This window comes from Rattus rattus, chromosome 17 (assembly GCF_011064425.1).
Source record: "Rattus rattus isolate New Zealand chromosome 17, Rrattus_CSIRO_v1, whole genome shotgun sequence".
NCBI lineage: Eukaryota > Metazoa > Chordata > Mammalia > Rodentia > Muridae > Rattus > Rattus rattus.
The window spans coordinates 12,593,022-12,615,088 of NC_046170.1; the positions used below are offsets into that span (position 1 = coordinate 12,593,022).

At 44.0% G+C, this 22,067-nt stretch overlaps 2 protein-coding genes across 2 annotated transcripts; both read left to right on the forward strand.

The window, feature by feature from the left end:
- Positions 1 to 224: 224 nt before the first annotated feature.
- Positions 225 to 9,054, forward strand: Cmtm1 (CKLF like MARVEL transmembrane domain containing 1). The gene is made up of 4 exons (XM_032888066.1): positions 225 to 959; positions 4,790 to 4,948; positions 5,990 to 6,091; positions 8,880 to 9,054. Exons 1-4 carry the CDS (start codon positions 225 to 227, stop codon positions 9,015 to 9,017), a joined length of 1,134 nt encoding a protein of 377 aa, XP_032743957.1. The 3' UTR covers positions 9,018 to 9,054.
- Positions 9,055 to 9,554: 500 nt separating this feature from the next.
- Positions 9,555 to 20,363, forward strand: LOC116886605 (CKLF-like MARVEL transmembrane domain-containing protein 2B). The gene is given in 4 exon segments (XM_032888118.1): positions 9,555 to 9,659; positions 9,769 to 9,927; positions 19,474 to 19,575; positions 20,133 to 20,363. Coding segments are annotated over 4 exon segments (597 nt in total).
- The last annotated feature ends 1,704 nt before the right edge of the window (positions 20,364 to 22,067 follow it).

Below are 22,067 nucleotides of genomic sequence, written 5' to 3' on the forward strand. Positions count from 1 at the left end.
GTAGCAGCTCCTGTGGGGTTGGTTGCTGGATCTTGAGTTTTCAGACTAGGCAAGGCGCCTTTTCCCCACAAGGACAACTAGGCAGCAGCTATCAAAAACAGGTGCACGCGGGATAGGCTACCAGCAACCGTTGAAGTCAGTTCCCCAGAGGACCATTGCCCTGCGACCACCCAGCGGACTGGAGGGGCAAGGCCAGCCTGACATAATCAGGCTTGGGACCCACCATGAAGCCTGCATCCACCAAGCCTGGGTCCAGACTCTCAACTTCACAGTCACAGGCGCCTGCTGCCTCTGCCGCACCTCACCACAGACCTTCAGTACCCGGAACGCCAAAGAGCCAGAGACCTTCAGTACCCAGACCACCATCCCACCAGGGACCTTCAGTACCCGGAACGCCAACCAGCCAGGGACCTTCAGTACCTGGAACACCAACATATCTGCGACCTTCAGTACCAGGAACACCAATCAGTCAGGGACCTTCAGTACCGGGAACACCAATCAGCCCGGGATCTTCAGTACCCGGAACACCAATCAGCCCGGGATCTTCAGTACCCGGAACACCAATCAGCCAGCGATCTTTAGTACGCTCCACACCATCCAGCTACCGACCCACAGTACGCTCCACACCATCCAGCTACCGACCCACAGTACGCTCCACACCATCCAGCTACCGACCCACAGTACGATCCACACCATCCAGCCAGCGACCCTCAGTACACTCCATACCATCCACTAAGTCCTTGCAGTCAGTGGACAGAGATCGCACTGCGGACAAATTACCGAGGAAACACACCAAACATGAGAAAGTGCGGCCGACTCGACCTGTCCCAGTGTCTGAGAAAATCAAGATACCGGAAACCGTCAAAATACAGGATAAGGACAAGGTCTCAAAAAGATTCAGAGATGGCTTCAGTAATTTTTGCTGCTCAGCCAATGGGATGTTGAAGGCCTTGAGGATGGTGAGCAGGAGCTGCCAGCTGATTGGCTGGGTGGAGGGAGGGTAGGTGGCCTCGGGAGTTGAGCACAAAGTTGCTGCTTGAGGAAAATCTCCACTGTTCCCTATGCCACAGTTTGCTGTTCCCTTTCTTGTCCCCACACTTTTTGTTTTTAAGACAGAGTATCCCGGGCTGGCCTGGAACTCACTATGTAGACCAGGCAAGACTTGAACTCAGACCTGCCTGCATCTGCCTCCAGAACTAAATACTGATCTGCCACACCCAGTATTACACATCAATCCTCAGGACTACAGGGTCCCCTGTCCTCCTCCTCTTAGGATTTCCCCCTGACAAATGAAAGTAGGAAAACAATGAGTAATGACAGAGTTGTAAAGTAGCAAGCACAACCAATAAGAACCACCATCCAGAAGAACTAGTCAAGCAATACATGAGAGGCAAGAATCCAGGACAAAGGGAAGAGAGAGAGGACAGCCATTTAAAGTCAGAATGAGGGAGTGAGTGCTCCTAACCATCCCTGACAGTGAAGGGACCTGAGATGGGACACAAATCACCTGGGAGGGAAAGTTTCAGGATCCAAACTGACCCCAAAATAGAGAGATTCAAGGAACAACGTATAAAACAAAGGAAAAGCAAGGGGCCTGTAAGGTGGCTAAGTGTGGAAACTCTGCTAGAGCCATGTCCAAACACCAGACTGCAATCCCCAGAACTCCTAAAGTGGAAGGAGAGAAGCATCCCCTGCAATTATTGTCTGACCTCCACATGCACCCTCTCCAGCAACCATCTCCTCAAACATAAACAAATGGGGTTTAGCTTGTCATTTTAATTCTGAAAGGATCCTTCCCTAAAGTATTTCTTAAACAGTGAATCATAAGACTGAGGGTTGATTTCAGGGTCAGCCCTTTCAAAGCAAAAGATATCATTCTGATGACGCTCCAGCTGTTTACACACACACACATACACACACACACACACACACACACACACACACACATATTTGGGGAAGATTTGCCTTTCTGAAGACTGAATCCACTTGCATTTGTCAAAAAAAAAAAAAAACAAAACAAAACAAAAAAACTCTACCATTGAGCTAGGACCCCATCCCCTTTTTGAGTGATTATTTTAGTCAGTTGAATGTTGACATTGAAACCTGATCAGGTTTAGAAAAAGCAAACACACAGGCCCAGGATGATTAGGAAGTGTGAGATCATGTGATGGATCTCAGAATGGGAAAGACAGTTTCCCATACTAAAAAACAAATCGTCATCTTTACGTTTAAAACATGTATCACAGAGAGGAAAACGAGGGTGATCTCCTATTAGAGCTCTTAAAATAATCCACCATATTATAAGTGAAATGTTCTGAGATTAAATCAGTGTTTGAGAACGTGCAAAACATGAACATTTCTTTCTGATTCCCAAGAAGGAGGAAGAGGAAGAAGAGAGAGCTGGAAAATAAGAATTGAGATTTCATTGCCGTTCTAAAACTAAACATCTTTACCCCAGAATCAGCAAGCTCTTTAGTTAGGGTATCACACGTGTTCTTATTCACGGTACTCTTCCTGGTGACCATCACTCCAGAATCCCTCATCATGATGCAGGAAAGGAAGTGAGACTATCTGAAGAGAAGAAAGATCTATTTCCTTTCACTGGCAGAATCACAAGTCTTAAATCCACTAGGAGATCACATAGAGAAAAATAACTTAGCTGGGTGGCAATCAAATTAATAAATAAAAAGCTTTCCTATAATCAACTGACATGTAGGAAGCCAAGCCAATGATGAACACCTCGATTAAATTCCAGCATTCGGGAGACAGAGGCAGACAGATCTCTGTGAGTTCAAAGCCACCATGGTCTCCATAGTGAGTTCCAGGACAACCCAGGACATAGTGAGACCCTCTTTCTAAAACAAAATAAAACAAGCAAAATAAAAAGTAAGGAAATGTTTCTCTTCACTACAGTCATCAAAATGACCCATAGTTAGCAAAGAAGTAAAAATAAAAACCAATAAGAAGAAAACTTCAAAACCTTACCTGGGGAGAAAACACACTAAAATAACAATTTGTTATTGATTAAAAGTTAACTGAAATGCTAATGAAATGCCAACAGGTTTAATGTAGGGACACAACCAAGATACACATGGGTGTCACAAACAGTCCAAGATGAAAAATGAGAGTTCTGGATCCAACAGGAGCACTAGTGAGCCACCCTACCATTTGCAAAGCCCTCTGGAGGCTGGAGCAATGGCTCAGCACTTAAACTGGAATCAGGTTTCAGCAGAGGTGGCTCACAATCCCCTTTAAGTGTACCTGCAGGGGTCTGACAGCCTTCTCTGGCCTCTGTGAACACACACACACGTGCGCACACACACAACTTTAAAAAGAAAAGCACTTTAAAATTAAAAAAAAAAAAAGAAATGAGAGAACAGAGTGGAAAGAGATACAAACACATCTCAGAATTTAGTAGATGACAAAGATTGAGTTCTTTGTCCATTAGGCGACATCCAAGAATCTCGCAGGGACTGACTGAGATAATCAGCCGTTCAGACAGAAAGAAAACTGGGGTTCTACCTCAGTGTTCTGATCAAAATCAGCATCTCTTTACTTCTATATTTACGGATAGATTTTCTTCTAGAAATACAGACCAGTAGTAGTGATCTCTCCTCAGGAGACAGACTTGCTAGGAGTGGTGGCCCTAATCCCAGCACTTAAAGCAGGCAGCTCTCTGCGGGTTTGAGGCCAGCTTGTAATAGTGAATGTCAGGACAGTCAGGGATGCACAAGGAGATTCTTTAAAAACAGAGAAGGACTAGGTTTTGGATGGAGAAGAAGAAAACAGTTTAAAAACTTTGTAGGCCAGTTATTGTGGTATTGCCTATCTTTAATTCCCAGCACTTGGGAGGCAGAGGTAGGTAGGTCCCAGCGAGTTCCAGGGCAGCCTGGTCTACAAAGGGAGTTTGAGCACATCCAGGGCTACACAGAGAAACCAAGTATTGCTCTGCGCCCCATCTTCATTATTTGCATATATTTTAACATCCGCATATGTTACCTAACTTCCAGAAATGCTTTTAAGTAAGGGTGGGAATGTAGCTCAGTAGTAGATTTGCTTGCCTGGTGTGATGAAAACCCTGCGTTTGATCCCTAGTTCTGTAAAATTAATAAGTTAAGTAAAAAAATCGGAAGCTGCAAACTTTCTAGGAACGTAACTCAGTAGTAGAATGTTTACCTGCATATGCCAGGGTATGAGCTCAATCTTCAGTACCACACACACACAAAAAAAAAGTAATTAATTTAAAACAATAATGAAACCCAAATACTCGTGGAAAACAATACAGGCATGTGCTGGAAAGGTGGCTCTGAAGAAAAGTGCTTGCTGCCTGATCTGACCTTCTGAGTTCAGACCCTCAGAACCCATATGAAAGCTGGATGAGATGGGATGCAGTGTGTAATCCCAGATTTCCTTCAGTAAAATGGAAAGCAGGGACAGGAGAGAAGCCTTGAGGCTTGTGGGCCAGTTAGCCCCGAGTAGGTGGCATGGCAGGAACAGTAAGAGGTCCTGTGCTAAACAAGGTGACAAGTGAAGCCTGATACCGAGGTTGACCTCTGATTTTACATGCATACCATAACATGCCCATGCCCTCACACATAAACATGCACACGCACACACACACACACGCACACACACACACACACACGCACACACACACACATCTATACACAGACACGTTTTTAAAAAGAGGCTATTGCAGTATCATAAAATTAAATGTAACAAATGCTGCCTGTTAATATGAGCTACTGGCAAATGGCTCCCTGCATTGAAACCCATTCTTCCCTTACAGTGCATTACTGCAGCATCGGTATTTTGTTTCGTCATTGGTGGCACCCAGGACCTGTTTGTAGCCATCATGATTCAGGAAACCTGCATCGTCTTATTTTTTATTATAATCTATTTGATAGCCCTTCAACGCTTCCTGACCTGTATCCACTGGCCTCTGCTTGTAAGTTGTTCATTTTTGTAACTCAAGTGTCAGCTCTGCTCATATAACCCCAAGAATATGCTTCTGGGGAAGACAGTGAGATATCTAGACAAGTTCAAGACAGAACATTGTCTTGGTCACAGGAGAGAAACCACCTGAAGCCCAGAAAGGTCCCTCGGACTTCTCTATCAAGTGGAGCAGTCAGGACAACCCATCCCTACCTCCCAGAGTTCCGGTAGCATTAAGATGTGTATACATAGAGGTAACACAGTACTTCACACCAAGCACACATTCAGTACACAGGACCCAGAAAAGAAAAACCAACTACCACTCCCCATAAGGGATTTGGGTCACTAGTTAGGCCATCCTCTCTTGTGCTGGGAACCATCCTGACATGGCTCTGGTCCCTTCCACACCTCACATCCTATGTTTTTCACAGTCATGGGGATTGAATCTAAGACCTGTGTGCTGAATTTCTGTTTATCACAAAGCCATCTCTCCAGTCCCAACTCCCCTCTTTTTCTATCCCCCTTTTTTGAAACGAGGTCTCAGCATGTTTTCCAGGGTAGCCTTGAGCTCTCTCTGTGCCACAAGCACATCTGGAACTTGAGATCTTCCCGAGCAGCTGGAATCATAGGTCTGTGCTCCCAATCCAAGCCTCAGTTTCTTATAATACATTTATTTAAACATCAAAGTGGGTGGGATGCTAGTGAGCTAGACCACACATGTTTTCTTCAACTGCTATATATATTACATATATTATGTAATAGATATGTAGAGAGGAATGTGTATGTATATGTGTGTGTATTTATATACATGCGTATACTAAAACCCAGCCAACATAATGTTCTAGTGAAATTAAACCTATTTCTACAATGTCCTACCAACACTTTTTATCACACAAACTCATATCTTTGAAAAAATAACTATATCCCCAAAGATCCCTGTCAATCAAGGAGAAGTGTTCAAAAGCATCTGTCTTAGAGTGGACAAATGACCAGCTTACATGTTTTGAAGTTACATTCTCATTCCAAGTTGACCATTTTCAACTCTGTATTGCAGGATCTGATCAACACTCTCATTTCGATGGCATTTCTTGGAATAGTTAGCATAATAACCATGACGACGGAAAACAGTGAAAAGAATCTGACTTTTATTGGAGGGGTAAGTAGAGGCCTTCATGATTCTATTTAAGACCAGTATTCTAGGGTCAATGAGATGGTTCAGTGACTAAAGGTACCTGCGACCAAATCTAATGACGTAAGTTCAACCCCCCCCCCACAAACAGGATAGAAGAGACTGACACGCTCATGTACTCCAACCTCCACAAGTGCACTAAGGAACACACCTGCTCATCCACACACAAATAAAGTAATACAAACATCTAAATTGGAAATAGTATGATTATTTAGGGACCCGGAAAAGGTAACTGGAAATCCATCATGATGTCGTTAACAGAACACTGAAGATTTATTTTCTATGGAGGTCAGAAGAGGACATTAGATCCCCTGAAACAGGAATTAACGACACCTGTGAAAGTTCCACATGGGGTCTGAGAACCAAACCTGGGTCTTCAACAAGAGCGGCCGGTGCTCCTGACCACTGAGCCATCACTCCAGACCCCCTTTCTCTTTCTTGTACTGACTTCTGCAAATGATGTAGCTGCCCAACCTTAAATTCATGAAACTCAATTTTAAAATGTATTCTCCAAATACATGGTTCAGTCTATAGAACTTTTACAACTAAAATGCACTACATATAAAATAGTGCAAGAAAAACTCCTGATAAATTGGTGTCCTAGTTACCACTCCACTGCTGTGAAGAGGCACCGTGACCAAGGAAACTTACAAAAGGAAAGCATTTGATTTGGGGCTGGCTTACAGTTGCAGAGGAGGAGTCCATGACTATCATGGTTGGGAGTAGGGCAGTAGGTAGACAGGGACCGCATGGGAGCAAATGGCCAAGAGGTTCTATCTGATCTGCAGGCAGCAGATAGAGAAAGGAAAAAGAAACGTCCTTTTGAAACCTCAAAGCTCACCCCCCACCCACCCACCCAGTGACACAGCTCTTCCAACAAGGCCACAGCTCCTAATCCTTCCTACACAGTCCACCAACTGGGAACCAAACATTCAAATATATGACCCTACGAAGACCCTTCTCAATCAAACCACCATACTATCACTTTGAGTTTTCTGGGTGAGAGAACCATATTAAACACGGATATAAAAGAGGAGGTGGGAGAGGTGGTCAAAACTGAGTAAGTCAGCTTGTTCGAGGAGGAAGGGATCCTGCCTAGGTTGAAGGGCCTTGTGTGTGCCCTGTACTGCTCTAGCTCTATCTTTAATGTTCCTCGCTGTTTTATAAATAAGGAATCTCATCTATCTAGCCTCTAACTTGCTCTGTAGTTGGGGATAACCCTGAACTTCTGATTGCCCTGCTTCAACCCCTCCTTCCTCCATGCTGGATTACAGGTATGCACCACCACCCTTGGTGTAGGCAGTGCTGGCATCCAGCTCGGGGCCTTGTGCATGCTAGGTCAGCATCCTGCCAATAACAAGCAAGTTGCCAACTCCCTGACTTAACCTCTGAACGTTCAGGTTTGCAGACACTCATGTTCTTAGACTGAAGTTAGGCACTTGACCCTGGCTCACAGGTTTAGATAAACTGAGTCTAAATCCTGATCCAATGGAAGGATGCAGGGAGTAGCTGATCAAATGCTGGAGGAATGGGAGGAGTAAGGGAACAGGACTTGGTTCTCGGTTAACAGTGTGGAGAGAAGTTACTCAAGGAAAGAAAACAGTTTAAAGCAGGGCTGATGTCTCAGTGCCACCTGCCACTAGGAGCAATGGTCCGAGCTCCAGCCTGGGGATCCACAGAAAGGAAGGAGAAACTCAACTCCTTCCTGATGGCTCTAACCTTCACACATGCTGTGTCATGCACAGGACTGCGCACACACACACACACACACACACACACACACACACACACACACGTGTAGACAGAGAAACACACACATGAAAGAGAAGAATCAAGAAAAAGAGAAACTTTGAAAAGAGTTTAACTTCCTGAAGTTAATTTAATAATTGTTGATATTTTGTCAACCCCACTGGATTGTGCCAAGCTGGAGTTGAGATCTTGGAACAGAGCCCTTTGCCCTGAGAAACTCACACAGGGGCTAGAAGAAGACTTTCCAGGAAACTCATCAAGTAGCCCAGAGGGAAGCATTTATGGCTGCAACACCAGGTGCTGTGATCCCTGGTCCCAACCTGGCAACTCCTTAACTGAGCTTTGTCTTGTCCTGCCAGGGTCCCCACACACCCAGCCTCCATGTCTTCTTGCCTGTAGGGGCAGCAGCAGGGCACCTCCATGTCTTTTTGCCTCAGCCAGGTTTGCTTTCCCTTCCCCTCACAGACTCTGCAGCTGGGTTCTCTGCATCTGGAACCTGTCCCTTCCAGTTACTAAGAACTCCAGACCAGTCATCACCCCACCCTCAACTCTGCTAGGCTCTCAGATCTGGCACAGTGGTCCTCAACCTTCCTAACACTGGGACCCTTTAATACAGCTCCTTATGTTGTGGTGACCCCTCCACCACAAAATTATCTTCATTGCTGCTTCATAACTATAATTTGCTACTGTTATGAGTTGTAATATGACTGTTTTCTGTTAGTCTTAGACGACCCCTGTGAAAGGTCATGCTAAAGGTCATGCTAAAGGGTCGGGACCCATAAGGTGAGAACATCTGATCTAATAGCTAGTCAAGTTCAGGCCCGTGTAGGCAGCAAAGCCCACTGCCTCCCTTTTCTTGGAAAGAGAAACCTGGTGTACAGCAGCCAGGAGGGACCGGAGGCCTCTTGCAGCTCCTGACCTGGTGGGACAGGAATAGGAATGAGAGATGAAGCTGAGCTTGTGAAGTAATCTAGCCTTTCCTTCCCACCCGTGTTGTGTCTGACAGGTCCTGTGCTTCTCGGCAGCAGTCCTGTGTGTCATCGATGCATTGTTCGTTACCGAAAAGATGAGGCACAAAACACAAAGTTCCCCGGGGAAGAAAACTAAGCCCTCTGCTACCCGACGGAGGCAGAAGCAGCGCTGAAGTCACCCCGCCCTCCACAGCATTTGGCAGAGACTCGAGATCATGTCCACCTATAGAATCACTCCCTCCAGGCCATCACGGAGCGCCCATGCCACGTGAGTGTGACCCTAAATGCAAGGCTTTTAAGTTGGCAACACTTCCGCGTTTTCATGTGGCCTTCTGGAAAAGTTGCGAGTTATACTTCCACTCAAGGTTGACCCAGGAGGTCTGGAGGGAAAGCACCCCAGGGAGTGGGAGCAACAGCCAGAAGCCAGTTACTCCTTTTCAAGGAAGGCCTGGCTAGGACCAGTGGGGCTCAGTGAGTGTGGGTGCACGGACTGCCTGGTTCCCGCTGGACAGAGGAGACCTTGCTGGTGCACGAGATGAGGTGGGCTCGCGCCAATGAAGAGCAAGCGTTGGAATTCTGTAGTTCTAGTGGTCAGTTGAGAGCCTCCCTTGAACAGGTCAGGAGACACCAGGCTCTCCCTTGAGCTGGGCCTATTCAGGGACGGCAGGCAAGGCTGGGCGGTAGGAAGCTGAGAACTGCTGCTAATAACTATGGCCGAAGGTGGCAAGAAGCCCAAAGGCTACAAGTGGGAATTCAAAGACAGCAATAAAGACTTCTGGGCGCAGGGACATGGAGCGACCAAGTCTTTCTGTTTGGTAAACTGGATTGGAATAGCTGACATGTCCATTGGAGGTGGGGGCGTGGTTCCTCAAAAGCAGGGAGAGCACTTGCAACACCTCAGGTGTATGTATTTTTTCCATCCAGATCTTAATAACCACTGCACTGATCTGTTTCCAAAGAGTGGCCACGCACCCCGTCCTGACCCTGCTCCTCACTATGGAATTGTCAATCTTCGCTTTCTTCTTCTTCCTCTACTCCTTTGCGGTCCACAGATACATTCCCTTCATCTTCTGGCCTATGATGGTAAGTAAAGATTGTAGGAAGGTGATGCGAGTCATGTTATAAAAACTGGAGAAAAAGACAACCTCAGCTCCTGTACTGGTGCTCAAGCTGAGAAGCTGGGTGCAGAGGGAAAGCCAATCAGGAGATGCTTCCAAAATCTAACTGCATTGGGTCAAAGAGAGAAGAACCTAAGGTTTTGCTGTCCTCAGAGATAAACGACCAGCTATTTCTGATATTACTGGCATGTATCTTGTTGGGATATCATTCTAGGACTCAGGAAATAAAATAAGACTCCGCATAAACCTGTATAGTAAAATGAAGCAAATGTCAATCATGTGAACATGAAGTGTCAGGTCAAGACCCCCGTTAGTCGTTGGGGTTTTTTGGTTATCCTTTGAGACTTCCTTTATGAGGTTCAAGTGATGGAGAATTTTGGTTACAAAGAGAGTAATGTGGGAAGTTCTCTAGTTTGACTATTAGACTTGGATTATGTAAGCATTTGCTTCCCCACAATGCATCTGATTTTAATCATATGCAACCCCAATTATGCATAATCATTAGATGGGAAATATGGAATGTAGCTTTTTGTAAAAATGTTCCTTTTTTGGTTGTTTTTTTTTTTTTTTTTTTGCTAATGGATTCTTCATTTATCTGTCTCCTAACATTACCTTCACTAGTTCAGCTCTGCTTCTCCTATTTCAGCCACTACCATTTCTCTCTCCAACTCCTCTCTCACCACTCTCTTAGCCTCTGCTGCCTTTTATATCCACTCCTGATCCCAGAATTCCAAGAACCAATTATCACTGAAGAGCATAGGGTCATTTAAAGAGCCAGGCACATAAAATGTTTCCTATTGCATTCCCCCATCCTACCCCCATTTGTTTTAGCTATAAATTATGCAGTTTTGAAGCTGCTTCTCAGTTCTTCCCGATTTCTTTTCCCGGGTCCTAAGGTGTCTGATCTTTCTGTTTTCTCCAGAGCAGATTCCCAACTGAGATAAGAACCTACCAGTGATGCTTCTCTTCCCTGTAATTTGGATATTGCTTCTTGGATCTTTTTTTTCTCCTGGACTATCTTCCAGCATCTTTCATTTTGTACTTCCTCTCTTAATCTCTGTCCCCAGCTCTGTGAACCTTTGACTTGTACTTCTGGTTTGGGCAGGATGTGGTATTCAGCACAGTCTGCCTTAAAAACCTGCTCATGGGCCTGTGGTTGTTCTGCATTGTGGATGACTTTGTATACCAGGAGTTCAAAGTCCTGGTCATACGCCTGTCAGAGGCTAAGTGTTGAACGTTTCTTTCTACCTGGGAGGGGGAAGCAGTTGCTGGTCAGTCAGGCTCTCGTCTTTGCTCTTTTGGGGCAGTTGGCAAGGTTTTTGGAAGACCTCTCCTGCTCAACTCTGAGCTTTGCTAGTTTGATGATATCCACAGGTTTTCGTTTCCTGGGGAAGTATAAACAAATCCACATCCCCGATGCAAAACAATCGCTGACTTCCACTCTGATGTTAACACAGCCTTACAATATATAGGCTGACTTAATTCCACAGTTTAGTTTATAACACAGTGTCTCTCAGCTGCTGCTGTTCCTTTCTCATTAATGTTCAGAAAATTTAAAGCTAACAGAGCGCTATTTAGTCATCCCTCAGGGTCTGTATTCTTTGCTTGTGTTTTATAAGTATTTATTTTAGGATGCAATTAGATCTTCCTATGATGACTTCTGTAGGATTGTGTGGTGAAATGGTTACAGTCAGCTTCTGTAGCCACCAAAGCTTCTATTTCAATGTCATTTACTTGTGGCCTTAATTTTGGCATTTGATCATTACCAACCATTTGCCAGAACACACATTTCCTGGTACTTCCTCCTGGTCTTTCTTCTGGAGCACCTCTGCTTTTGATATAGGGAAACAGCAACAGCTGAGCAATTCCATCACCCATGTTAAACGACGTCTCTCTTTTCACGTAAGCCATTATTTTGATTTCTCTTTTGAAATCTTTATAATTCCCATATACACAATGAATCCTGGGGAAGTCAAACTGCTCCTTCCGAAAACTACTCCTACTGTCCCTAAGGGCAAAAGACCATAAATTCCAGTAGATATTTTATGACAGAAATTTGAGAGATAGTGTAAGATGTTTATCTGTGGCCAAGTCTAGAACATTACTGCCCGTAGTGACATGCATTAGATCTGCAATACTTAATTGAACTTTTTTTGTTTTTTGTTTGTTTTTGCCTGCTTGTTAGCTCCTGGATGACAAGTGGGAAAACACTCATACTTGTTACTGCAAGGGGCCTCAAGCTAGCCCTTCCCCCATATTATTTACCAACGGCAAGCAATTGCCTTGGATATCTCTCTTGGACCTATGTTCATTGGTCCAATGGCAACCCTTGTCACATTGTCTGCACATTCCTAGAAGCCTGGGACTTCTTTCTGATTTACATTTTGAAAAATCATTGCCCTTCAAGTTTCCTTGTTCGCAATTTTGTTTCAAATGTCCATATTGCCTACAATCAAAGCACAAGGCCTTTTGATATCAGAGCCCTCTAGCTATTGATTGGTGGTATATATTACAACCAATATCACTTGCTTTCTTTATCCATTCATCTACAGGTACTGGCTGTGCTTTCAGTGGTCTTATGACTTTTTTCTTATACCCCACATTTGCATTTTCAAATGCTAGGGTCTCTATCATACTTGTCTTATGTCAGGATCTGATATGATTTTATTTACTACTTAGACCCATCTTTGTAAAAAAAAAAATCAGTGAAGGTGTCTCTGGAGCCTTGTATAAATTTTATAAATGATGTGGACTTCTTTCCTGACTCCTCAACTTTGTCCCAATCTCTTAAAGCTGATAAACCACATTATTATGATTGTGTCTTCAAACTAAACCTGTTCTTGTATATCAGCATAATAACCTTTACCTATCAACTGGGCCCTCACTCTATTAATTCCTCTGGCTCTATTTCCGTGTTACAAATTCCTGACTTCTCTCCACCATGACAACCATCACAGTTGAAGACAGCTGTTATCAATTCCCCCCAGTCTTGGGGAATAATAATTCCATTTTGAGTAGACCAATTATTTAGAGTTTGTTTCACATGGGGTAAGTACATCTCAAAGACATCGCTGGCTTCTTAAAATAATGTAGGTCCTTCATTTCTATAAGATGCCATCCTACTTCATCATAAACTTGTGGATTATCCTCACTAGCAGGCAGAATAATACTGGCAATGCTGTTGGTGGTATTTTTGGCCAAGCACTGTCTGTCCTCCAAAGATGCTGTGGGTTTAACCCCATTTCATTTCATTGACTTGACTGCCCCTTTGACACCGTCCCTTCCATTCTTTCTACTTGGGGAAAACTCCCTTCCTCTGATTCAGGTCCTGGGAATGAATGTATTTGTCCTCTCTTTTCTTGATACTCTTTTTTATTTCTAAGCTTCTCTATCTCCACCTACATTTCTTCCAGTCGCTCAGCCAGTCTTTTCACTACTTTCACTTGCATTTGTTTTCCAGTTGCCGAGTCAGGGTTTTATAAACAAAGTCACCCAAAATGAGGAAAAGGAGAGGAAACAAACCTGCTTCAAAAAAAAAAAAAAACAAAAAACAAAAAAAAAACAAAAACAGGCAGAAGGCGTCCCAATAGCAGCTTCAGCAAATACCCTGTCACTTTTCCAAAGTGTCCATCTCTTCTTTTCCTGCCTTTAGCTCTATCACACTTGAAATCAAGCTTTCCATTCTGCCCAGCCACATGGTGGCCATGTGCCTTTTAATGTTTCTTTTTCCTTCAAACAGCCTGTCCCATTGGAGGCTAATGTAGCTTTTTGTAAAATGTTGCCTTTTGCTTTTAAATTCTTTGTCTTTGTATTCTCATGTAGCTACTTTATTTGTGGGTTTCTTCTTTTATCTGTCTCCTAATATTTTCTGCTCAGGAGAGCTTCTCCTGTGTCAAGTGCCACCAACTGTCTTCTCAGTCAGCTAGCCCAAACCCATTTTCAACTGCATCTTATTGTCACTCTTCAAAATCTCTTCTCCTCTCTACCCTACACAAACTTCCTTCTTCCTGCATCAACTATTTTCTCTGACCCTATTCTTCTGTCTCCTGGACCCTACTTCTGCCTAATCCCACTACTCTCTCCAACTCCTCTCCCGCTACTCTAACTCTCAGCTTCTGCTGGCTTTGACCTCCACTCCTGTTTCCAGAAGTCCAAGAGCCAACTCTCACTCAAGATCATTGGGTCATTTAAAGGGCCAGGCACATAAAATATTTCATACTATAACAGAGTTCCTAAAGTTTCTCTTTGAACACTCAGTTTTGGCTTATTGCATATGCACCTAAAAACAGTTTAGTCCAGATCAGTCTTCCATATCCCTCTTTATAATACTGAATAAGTTTCAGTAGAAATTGTCAAGTCATTAACAGGGAAGGAGAAACTTATTCCAATTTGCACTTTGATGTAGGTGAGGGTCGTAGGTTGCTAAAACATTGCTAGGTGCTTCCTTCAGAGAGGACTGTATATATATATATATATATATATATATATATATATATATATATATATATGTATAGTACATGCAAGTGAGAACTAGGATGTCAAATGCATTGATAAGAGGGATGTATGGGGCTGGAGAGCTTGATCAGTGGTTAGCTCAGTGGTTAAGAGCACAGGCTGATCTTCAGAGGTCCAGGGTTCAATTCCTAGCACATGGCAGTTCACAGTCATATTTAACTCCAGTTCTAGGGGGGTCTGGCATCATCTTCTTCTGGACCTGCAGGCACCAGTCATGCAGATGATACACAGACATATATACTGGCAAAACATGCACATAAATTCCAATAAAAAGTTTTTTAAAAACATGAATGTATACATAACCCAAACCAAGATGTGTCCCAGTTGTTAAACCTATGTTTGCCTGTGCCGACGTGAAACCCTGTCTCAAAAGGAAAAAAATTAAGTGTCTGTATGATGAAAATACCGAGATAAAATAAAACATGGCATTAAAGACATGCAGGAAGCACTGGATCTGAGAACGAGGCCGTTAGTGGAGCCCTTGCCTAATGTGCACATTTGTGGGTTTGATCCTCAGCACTGCATGAACTGGATGCAGTTGTGTATTTCTATAATCTTAGCACTCACACAGGGAAGCAGGGAGATCAAAAGTCAAGATCATCCTGGTCTACACAATGATTTTTGAGGCTAGCAAGGGAGACATGAGTCTCTATCTCAAATAAATCAATAAACAAAAAGAAAACAGGTAACCCTATGAAAGAAGTCAAAAAGAAGAAAGAAGACAAAAAGATCAACAGTGAGGATTTAAAAAAGATAAAAATTAGCAGGCTTGGTGGCCTGTTGGAAAGGCCGTCTTTTATCCCGCCCTAGATACAGCACCACAGTGTCCCAAGATGCCTGGTGTACATCTCCATCTCAGTCAGCAAAGTGTCTCACACTGCCGATGGCCTCTCTCTGAGCCTGGCAGCAATCTCTCTACCCATCTAGTTCCCAAGGCAGGTTGCCGCCATGCCAGACACACACATCCCAATTCCATGGTGGCCTAGTGTCTCCAGCCACCACACACTCTCTTAAACTTAAATCGCCACATGAAAGAACACACAACACAATAACCTCTGATCCGATTGATAAGATATAATTGCTCACCTAGACACACAAAGCCCTGTACACATCCATCCCTTAAAAACATTCATAACAACCTGCAAATGGGCAGAGAGGAATCTTAACATCCACTTCCATATTCTCTCGTGGCTTCTTCTGCCTCCTCCAGTCTCCTCTTCCCTCACACTTCTCTCCCGCCCATCCTTCCTTCTCGCCCAGTGACAGGCCTCGTTCTATCCTGTACCTGCCTCACCTGCATAATGACGACATCCCACAGTGGCCCACACTTTAAATTCCAGCACTCAGGAGGTAGAGGCAGATGGATCTCCCTGGTCTTCATACTGAGTCCCAGGACAACCGGGTTCCATAGAAAGGCAAAGTGACAGATGAAGAGGAGGAGAAGCAGGAGATGACAGAGGAAAAGGAGGAATAGACAGAGGAGGGGGAAACGAAGAAAAATCTAGGGCCTTGGGTGGTGGTAAGGAATAAGAGAGACAACTCAGAAAAAGGGGGGAAAAGTGAAGAAAATAGTGTAAATATCAAAAGAAAACAAGAGCTTTAGAAGATCACGAGGAAAACAAACTTTAATGCTAAAATAAAAGAAAGTTGAAATTAATTTTTTACTAGAAAAATATAATTTACGAAAACAGCTCAAATAAACAGATGAATAGGTACATGGAACTTTCATCAGGTAACTTATTATTTCTTCCATTCAAATGATTTGATCTGTTGGGGTGCCTTGGGGGTGCATCATGAAGCAAGGCTTCTGTCTTATTACCCTAATCACTAAATAATTTGACAACATAACCCTGTTACTCTTTTATTAATTCATCTTTCCCCCACTTGTTTGAAATGTTGTTTTTGTCAAATGCTAAAAGAATCCCACGTGTAAGATTCACTTCTTGTCTTTCCGTTCCATTTCCTTGGTCTCCCTTTCCTCTCTCTCTCTTTTTAAAGGTTGTATAATATTCTGTGTGATAGGGATTCCACCTTGAAAGCAGATGTTAGGATAAAAATAAACATAGGTCTTCCTTACATTGAAAATAGAGACTAGAATGTTCAATAAAATGTTAGCACACCAAATCAAGCAGCACATCGGAGCAGCCTATCACAGAGAAGCATCATCCATCAGGGATGTAAAGATGGTTTTGTCTTCAAACTCTATCAATACACGTGTACTCTTCTATATTGACAACAAAAATATAAGTTGCCAGAAAACTATTTGGTAATGATCAATAATAGCTTCTGTAAGAATCCTGACAAACTGGGCTTCAAGGACTCATCTGATCCTAGTAAGAGGTGTCTACCCGGCATTGCATTTCTTAGTGAAGCCTTTCTTTATCAATCCTGCTGACCCTGTCTCTTATTGAACTGAAATCTGAGTATAATGTGACAAGAGTGTGCAGGTGTGTGCAGAGCGGGGCGGAGAAACAAGGATTGCTCCCATGTAACATGAGTCTCTTCAGAGAGAACACAGAGGAATCTGCAGCCACAGTTGGTCCAAATGAGTGACTAAGGTTTCCGGGGCCCAAACAGCAGTGCTGCTGCACGATAGCAGAGAGCAGTGAGAAAATGTGACCTTCACACCATGCAGAGTCTACCTCGTGTCTGAGAATAAGCCTGCTGAAAGACAAGTTCAGCTTTATGGCAAGATTATGAAATCTGGTGAATGGATATCAAGGGAAACCTAATGAGTTGGGAAATCTGCTGCAATCCCAGGTAGGAAGTTCTTACCGTAGAGATGGCAGACACAACTGCCGACAGATGAGCTCTGGTGCACAGAGGTGACTGACGAAGCTGTTACACTCTTGAATTCACAATAGCTGTGGTTCTATACACTCGATCTGGCCCATTAACACCCTCCATGGAAGGTTCAGGGGCTAACCTAAAAGATTTGTATGTAGTCACAGGATTGATGCAGAAAGAACAGACATTTTCTTCAGCTTGTAGCCATTGGTAAGATACCTCGCTTCTGTATACACATCCCCACCCCTGCTCCCACACCACCCTCACTGACCTCTTCACTGGGGCCCAGGCTTGCATACGAGCATGAAGGCGCGCATGGGCACACACACACACACACACACACACACACACACACACACACACACACACACAAAGGAGGAGAAGGTGGGGATAGTTGGGAGGAGCAGAGTATCCAGAATAAGAAGCACAAAGAGAAGGTGACAGGGAGAAGGGCCTGGAACATGTTTGAAATACTTTATATACATGTAGGAAAATATAATGAAGCCATAGTTTATAACTACCATGAGTTAATTAAAAGACACCTGATTTACCACAAAGCTTTGGGGCTAGATCAGGATTTAACTAATGGAATTGTTACAAGTTGAATGTTTGTGTCCTCCGTGAATTCATATCCTGAGACTGGGCCTTCGAGGGAGCCAGAAAGAGAAAACAGAAAGCACCAAGTTGGGACCCTGATGTAAAACGATTATTAATATCATTACAAGAAGAGACAGTAGCATCTTCTGTCCAATGAAAGGTCATATGAGGATAGAGGGAAGGACAGCTGTCTCCAGCCAGGCAGAAGACTCTCAGCAGAGACCGGATTTTCTGGTCCATGGATCTTGGTCCTCCCGCCCCAAGAACGCTGAGAAGATGAGCATGTGTTGTTTGAGGTACCTAGTCTATAGCATTTCATAATGGTGTGCTGAGCAGACTAATGCAGACTCAGAGGATCCAGACTTCTATACATCCTGTGACTTGTGTAAGACAGAGGTGGCATTGAAGAAGACGACTAGGGCAGGAGCTGGAGTCATGGTGAAGCAGTTCAGAGCCCTGGCTGCTCCTGCAGGGGAGCTGGGTTAGGGTCCCAGCACCCAAGCAGCTCCCAAACTGCAGGAAGTCTAACTCCCATGAAGCCGGTGTTCTCTCCTGGCCTCCTTGGGCACTGAGCAGATTTGTTAGGACTCCATTCATTACAGGCAACACACTTATACACATAAAATATAAATTAAACAACTCTTTTCTTTTAAAATACAATTGGACAGAGTATTCAATGAGAGTATGTAGGGATATTGGCAAGAAGATTGTACATCCCCCTAAAGTTAAAAACAAATTAATATTTAGACCTTCTGAAAAAAAAAAGTAAAAAAAAAAATGGGACAATGGGTACAAACACATAGAAATTCTGGGCTTTGTTTTGCTTTTTATTCTCTTTATTTTATCACCGCCCATACATTCTGTGTTGGGAGAAGAAAGGTTGTATGCAGTAAGAGAAGACCAGATGCCCCAAGGGAAAAAGAGTTAATGAAGGAACAAGCCATCCCAGAAGGTGGTCCAGGGGTGAGGCAGGGGCTGGGGTAAGAGGGAGCTGCAAGGCTCCCAGTGCTAAGTCAGAGGGAAAGAACGTCCTGCCAGCAGCACTGCTCATGAAAGGCCCTGAGAGGAGAGAACAGAGATGATGAGGGGAGGAGCCCAACAGAGGTGCAGGAAGTGACCTGGCTATGCATTCACTTACATGATTATTGATGGGCACCAGATAGCTGATTATGTAGACCAGATGGTATCTCATGTCTCCTGAGGGCTGTGCCAGTTAAGTTTAGACTTTGTGCTCCACTCACAGGAGCCAGCAGGGAGTGACTGGTTGACCTGCCTGGTCAGAAGTTCATTTGCCTTTATATGTTTTATGTTAAATGATCAGGGAGAGGGAGGCATTTGAAAATGGTTCCGTGAACCAGAGAGATGGCTCAGTGGTTAAGAGCACTGACTGCTCTTCCAGAGGTCCTGAGTTCAATTCCTAACAACCACATGGTGACTCACAGCCATCTGTAATAGGATCTGATGCCCTCTTCTGAAGAGAGCAACTGTGTACTCATATAAATAAGTCTTTTAGAAAATAAAATAAGAAAATGGTTCCATGGAGGAGACAGTGCTGTTTCCAGGGTTGACGGGGCACACCAATCTAAGACCAGCTTCTCTCTCCCACTTTCAGGATCTCATGAACGACCTGTTTGCTACCATATTTCTCTTAGGTGGTATAGCCTTTGCTAATGAAGCGAGACGAGAATTACCAATGCCCTACATGACCGCTATGGTAAGGTGTTTTCTGCTGAGCTGTGGATTTCCTCAAATCACTGTCAAACAAATCCTAGGGTCAGGGGCTGGGAGGGAGCTCATCCTGGAGAATGCTAGCCTTGATTGATTTACCGCACTGCAAAAACCTATCTTAGTGCCTCATGTTTGTTTATAGTGCTGGCACTCAGGAGGAAGAAGTTCAAAGTCATTCTTAGTTCAATAGTGAGTTCAAGGCCAATCGGGGGTGTATGAGACCCTGTCTCAAGCAAACAAAAAAACTTGGGGTCAAAACTAATTTAAGAAGTCGATAAAAGTTTCTAACGATGAAGACACATTTTTTTTAAGGTGGTGTGGAGGAACTTAGCCAAGTTACCTGTGACCTTCATGTGTGCCAAAAGAAAAGAAAAGGGATGGGTCACCGGGCATGAAACTGGGGAGAGGGGTACACCTAGGGCCCAGGATCAGGAAGTTTGAGGGGTACACTGTCCATCACCTCTGATAAAAGGCAAGGGAGGGCCTCTGTGCCTTCCTTCTAGGTACAACCCCAAAAAAGTAAACAGCCATTTGTTTTCCTAGATCCTTATGGGAGTTGCTGCCTTTTTTGCCATCATTGACCTATGTCTTCAGAGGAGACAATTCAAAAGCAGGAAGCTTCGAAAGTACATTCTACTTGCCCCAGACAAGGATGGCCAGATGCAAGACCCGAAACTCCTTACAATGCTGGCTGCTAAAGAGGATGAGGCTGAGGCAAGGAAAAGGTAGCTGGCGGAGAAAGCCAGGAGGGAGGAAGGGAATCCCGCGTGGTGACTGTGGAGCCGCGCTTGTGATCAGGGACTGTGGCAGAGCTGTGGCCAGGCCTTTCTCCTCTCTCCCCTTGTCAGCTTTCCAGCAGAGTTCTCCATCAATAAACACATCCTGGAAAAGATGTTTCCCTTTGAATGGATTTTATATGAAAAGTGAGACAATATTAGTCCAATGCTCTTCATTCCACAGAAACGCCTGAAAATTAGGGTCAAATCTGCACCTGGACCCGGAGCCCAGAATTCTCCCATGTGCGTGGACTAGAGGGCACAGTTTGGGGCCAACCAAAAATAATGACATTATCAACTGATAATTGTCAAATTTTTGAGCCAAAAGGTCCAGAAATAAATGAAGGACCACAAAGTTGAAGTGTGTATCCCTTTTAAAGCAGCTCACTGGCTGCTATGAGAACTACCCATACCCCCTCACTATTCTTACTCTGGAGTTTAAAATGGACCCTAGTTAAAATCTACTGGTCAGGTTAGCAAATGGACACTGTCACTGTTTCAAGGCTGAGCCAGACTAGCGTTGGGGCAAACAAGGTAGGCACAAGAGGAGCTGAGCAAAGTTTCTCTGAGCTGATCCTTCTGACTTTCCCAGCAATCAGGATGTAACATTAACTTGTCTGGTCCCTGTAACAATGTACCTGACCAGAAGCAACTTAATGGAGAAAGGGCTACAGTTCTGGCTTACATGTGAGGGAAAACAATACACTGTGGCAAGAGAAGCCTATCGCCAGGAGAGAAGCACTCTTCTACCAGCATCACATTCACAGAAAGTCGAGAGTGGTGGATGTTAATATTCAACTGGTTTTGTCCTGTTTTGGTGTTGGTTGGATCAATTAGGATTGGCCTTCCTACTTCAGTTAACCTAATCTAGAAAGCCCCTCAGAGACATGGCTAGAGATCTCTCCAAACCATGAGAGAAGATAGACCTTGAGCAAAAACCCAACACAGTGTCCACCAGGCATGGCCTAGTCATCTCTCAGTTTAGGCTTCCCAGGTCCTTCCAGCAAGTCCTACTTGCCCTAAACCAGTCGTTCTCAACCTTCCTAGCGCTGCAATCCTTTAATACAGTTCCTCATGTTGTGGTGACCCCCACCCATAAAATGATTTCCTGACTACCTCAAAGCTATAATTTAGCTACTGCTATGAATAATAAGGTAAGTATCTGATATGTAGGATGTCTGATATTCAACCTCCAGAGGGACTGAAACCCACAGGTTAAGAATCACCACCCTAGATAGTCTAGCCATCCTGAAGGTGAATCATCTTCCTGAGGGAAAAGTGAAGACTCCAACAGGGCATCTAAGGAAGGAGATCTGTAAGGGGGAACCTGGAGTCCTGAGACTGAATAGGAGAAACAGACAAATAAAGTTCTTCTGAGAGTAGGGCCAGACTTTCTCATCTCAAGTGTGCATAACACGGAGTTAGTTCCAGTTCCTGGTCTCAAGTACCCAAAAAATGAAATCCACGGACAAAGGCTACTTTTGGAAAGGCATCATTATAGAAAGAAATCTCAGGAACTGTGGTTAAAGTATCCCACCCTTACAGAGGACACTTGATAGGGTGGCTAATGATCACCTCTAACTCTGGCTCCACAATTCAACGGCCTCTTCAGACTTCTGCAAGCAGCTACACTCACACGCAGATAACCCACACAGAAAAACATAGATACCCATAATAAGTCTTTAACAAAACATAAAAGAAA

What these genes read in the sequence shown, in the direction of transcription:
- Cmtm1 (XM_032888066.1), top strand. Translation starts at nt 225, where the DNA reads ATGAAGCCTGCATCCACCAAGCCTGGGTCCAGACTCTCAACTTCACAG. An exon ending in TGTTGAAGGCCTTGAGGATG is followed by an intron (nt 960 to 4,789) that starts GTGAGCAGGAGC and finishes CTTCCCTTACAG; the next exon opens with TGCATTACTGCAGCATCGGT. An exon ending in GTATCCACTGGCCTCTGCTT is followed by an intron (nt 4,949 to 5,989) that starts GTAAGTTGTTCA and finishes TCTGTATTGCAG; the next exon opens with GATCTGATCAACACTCTCAT.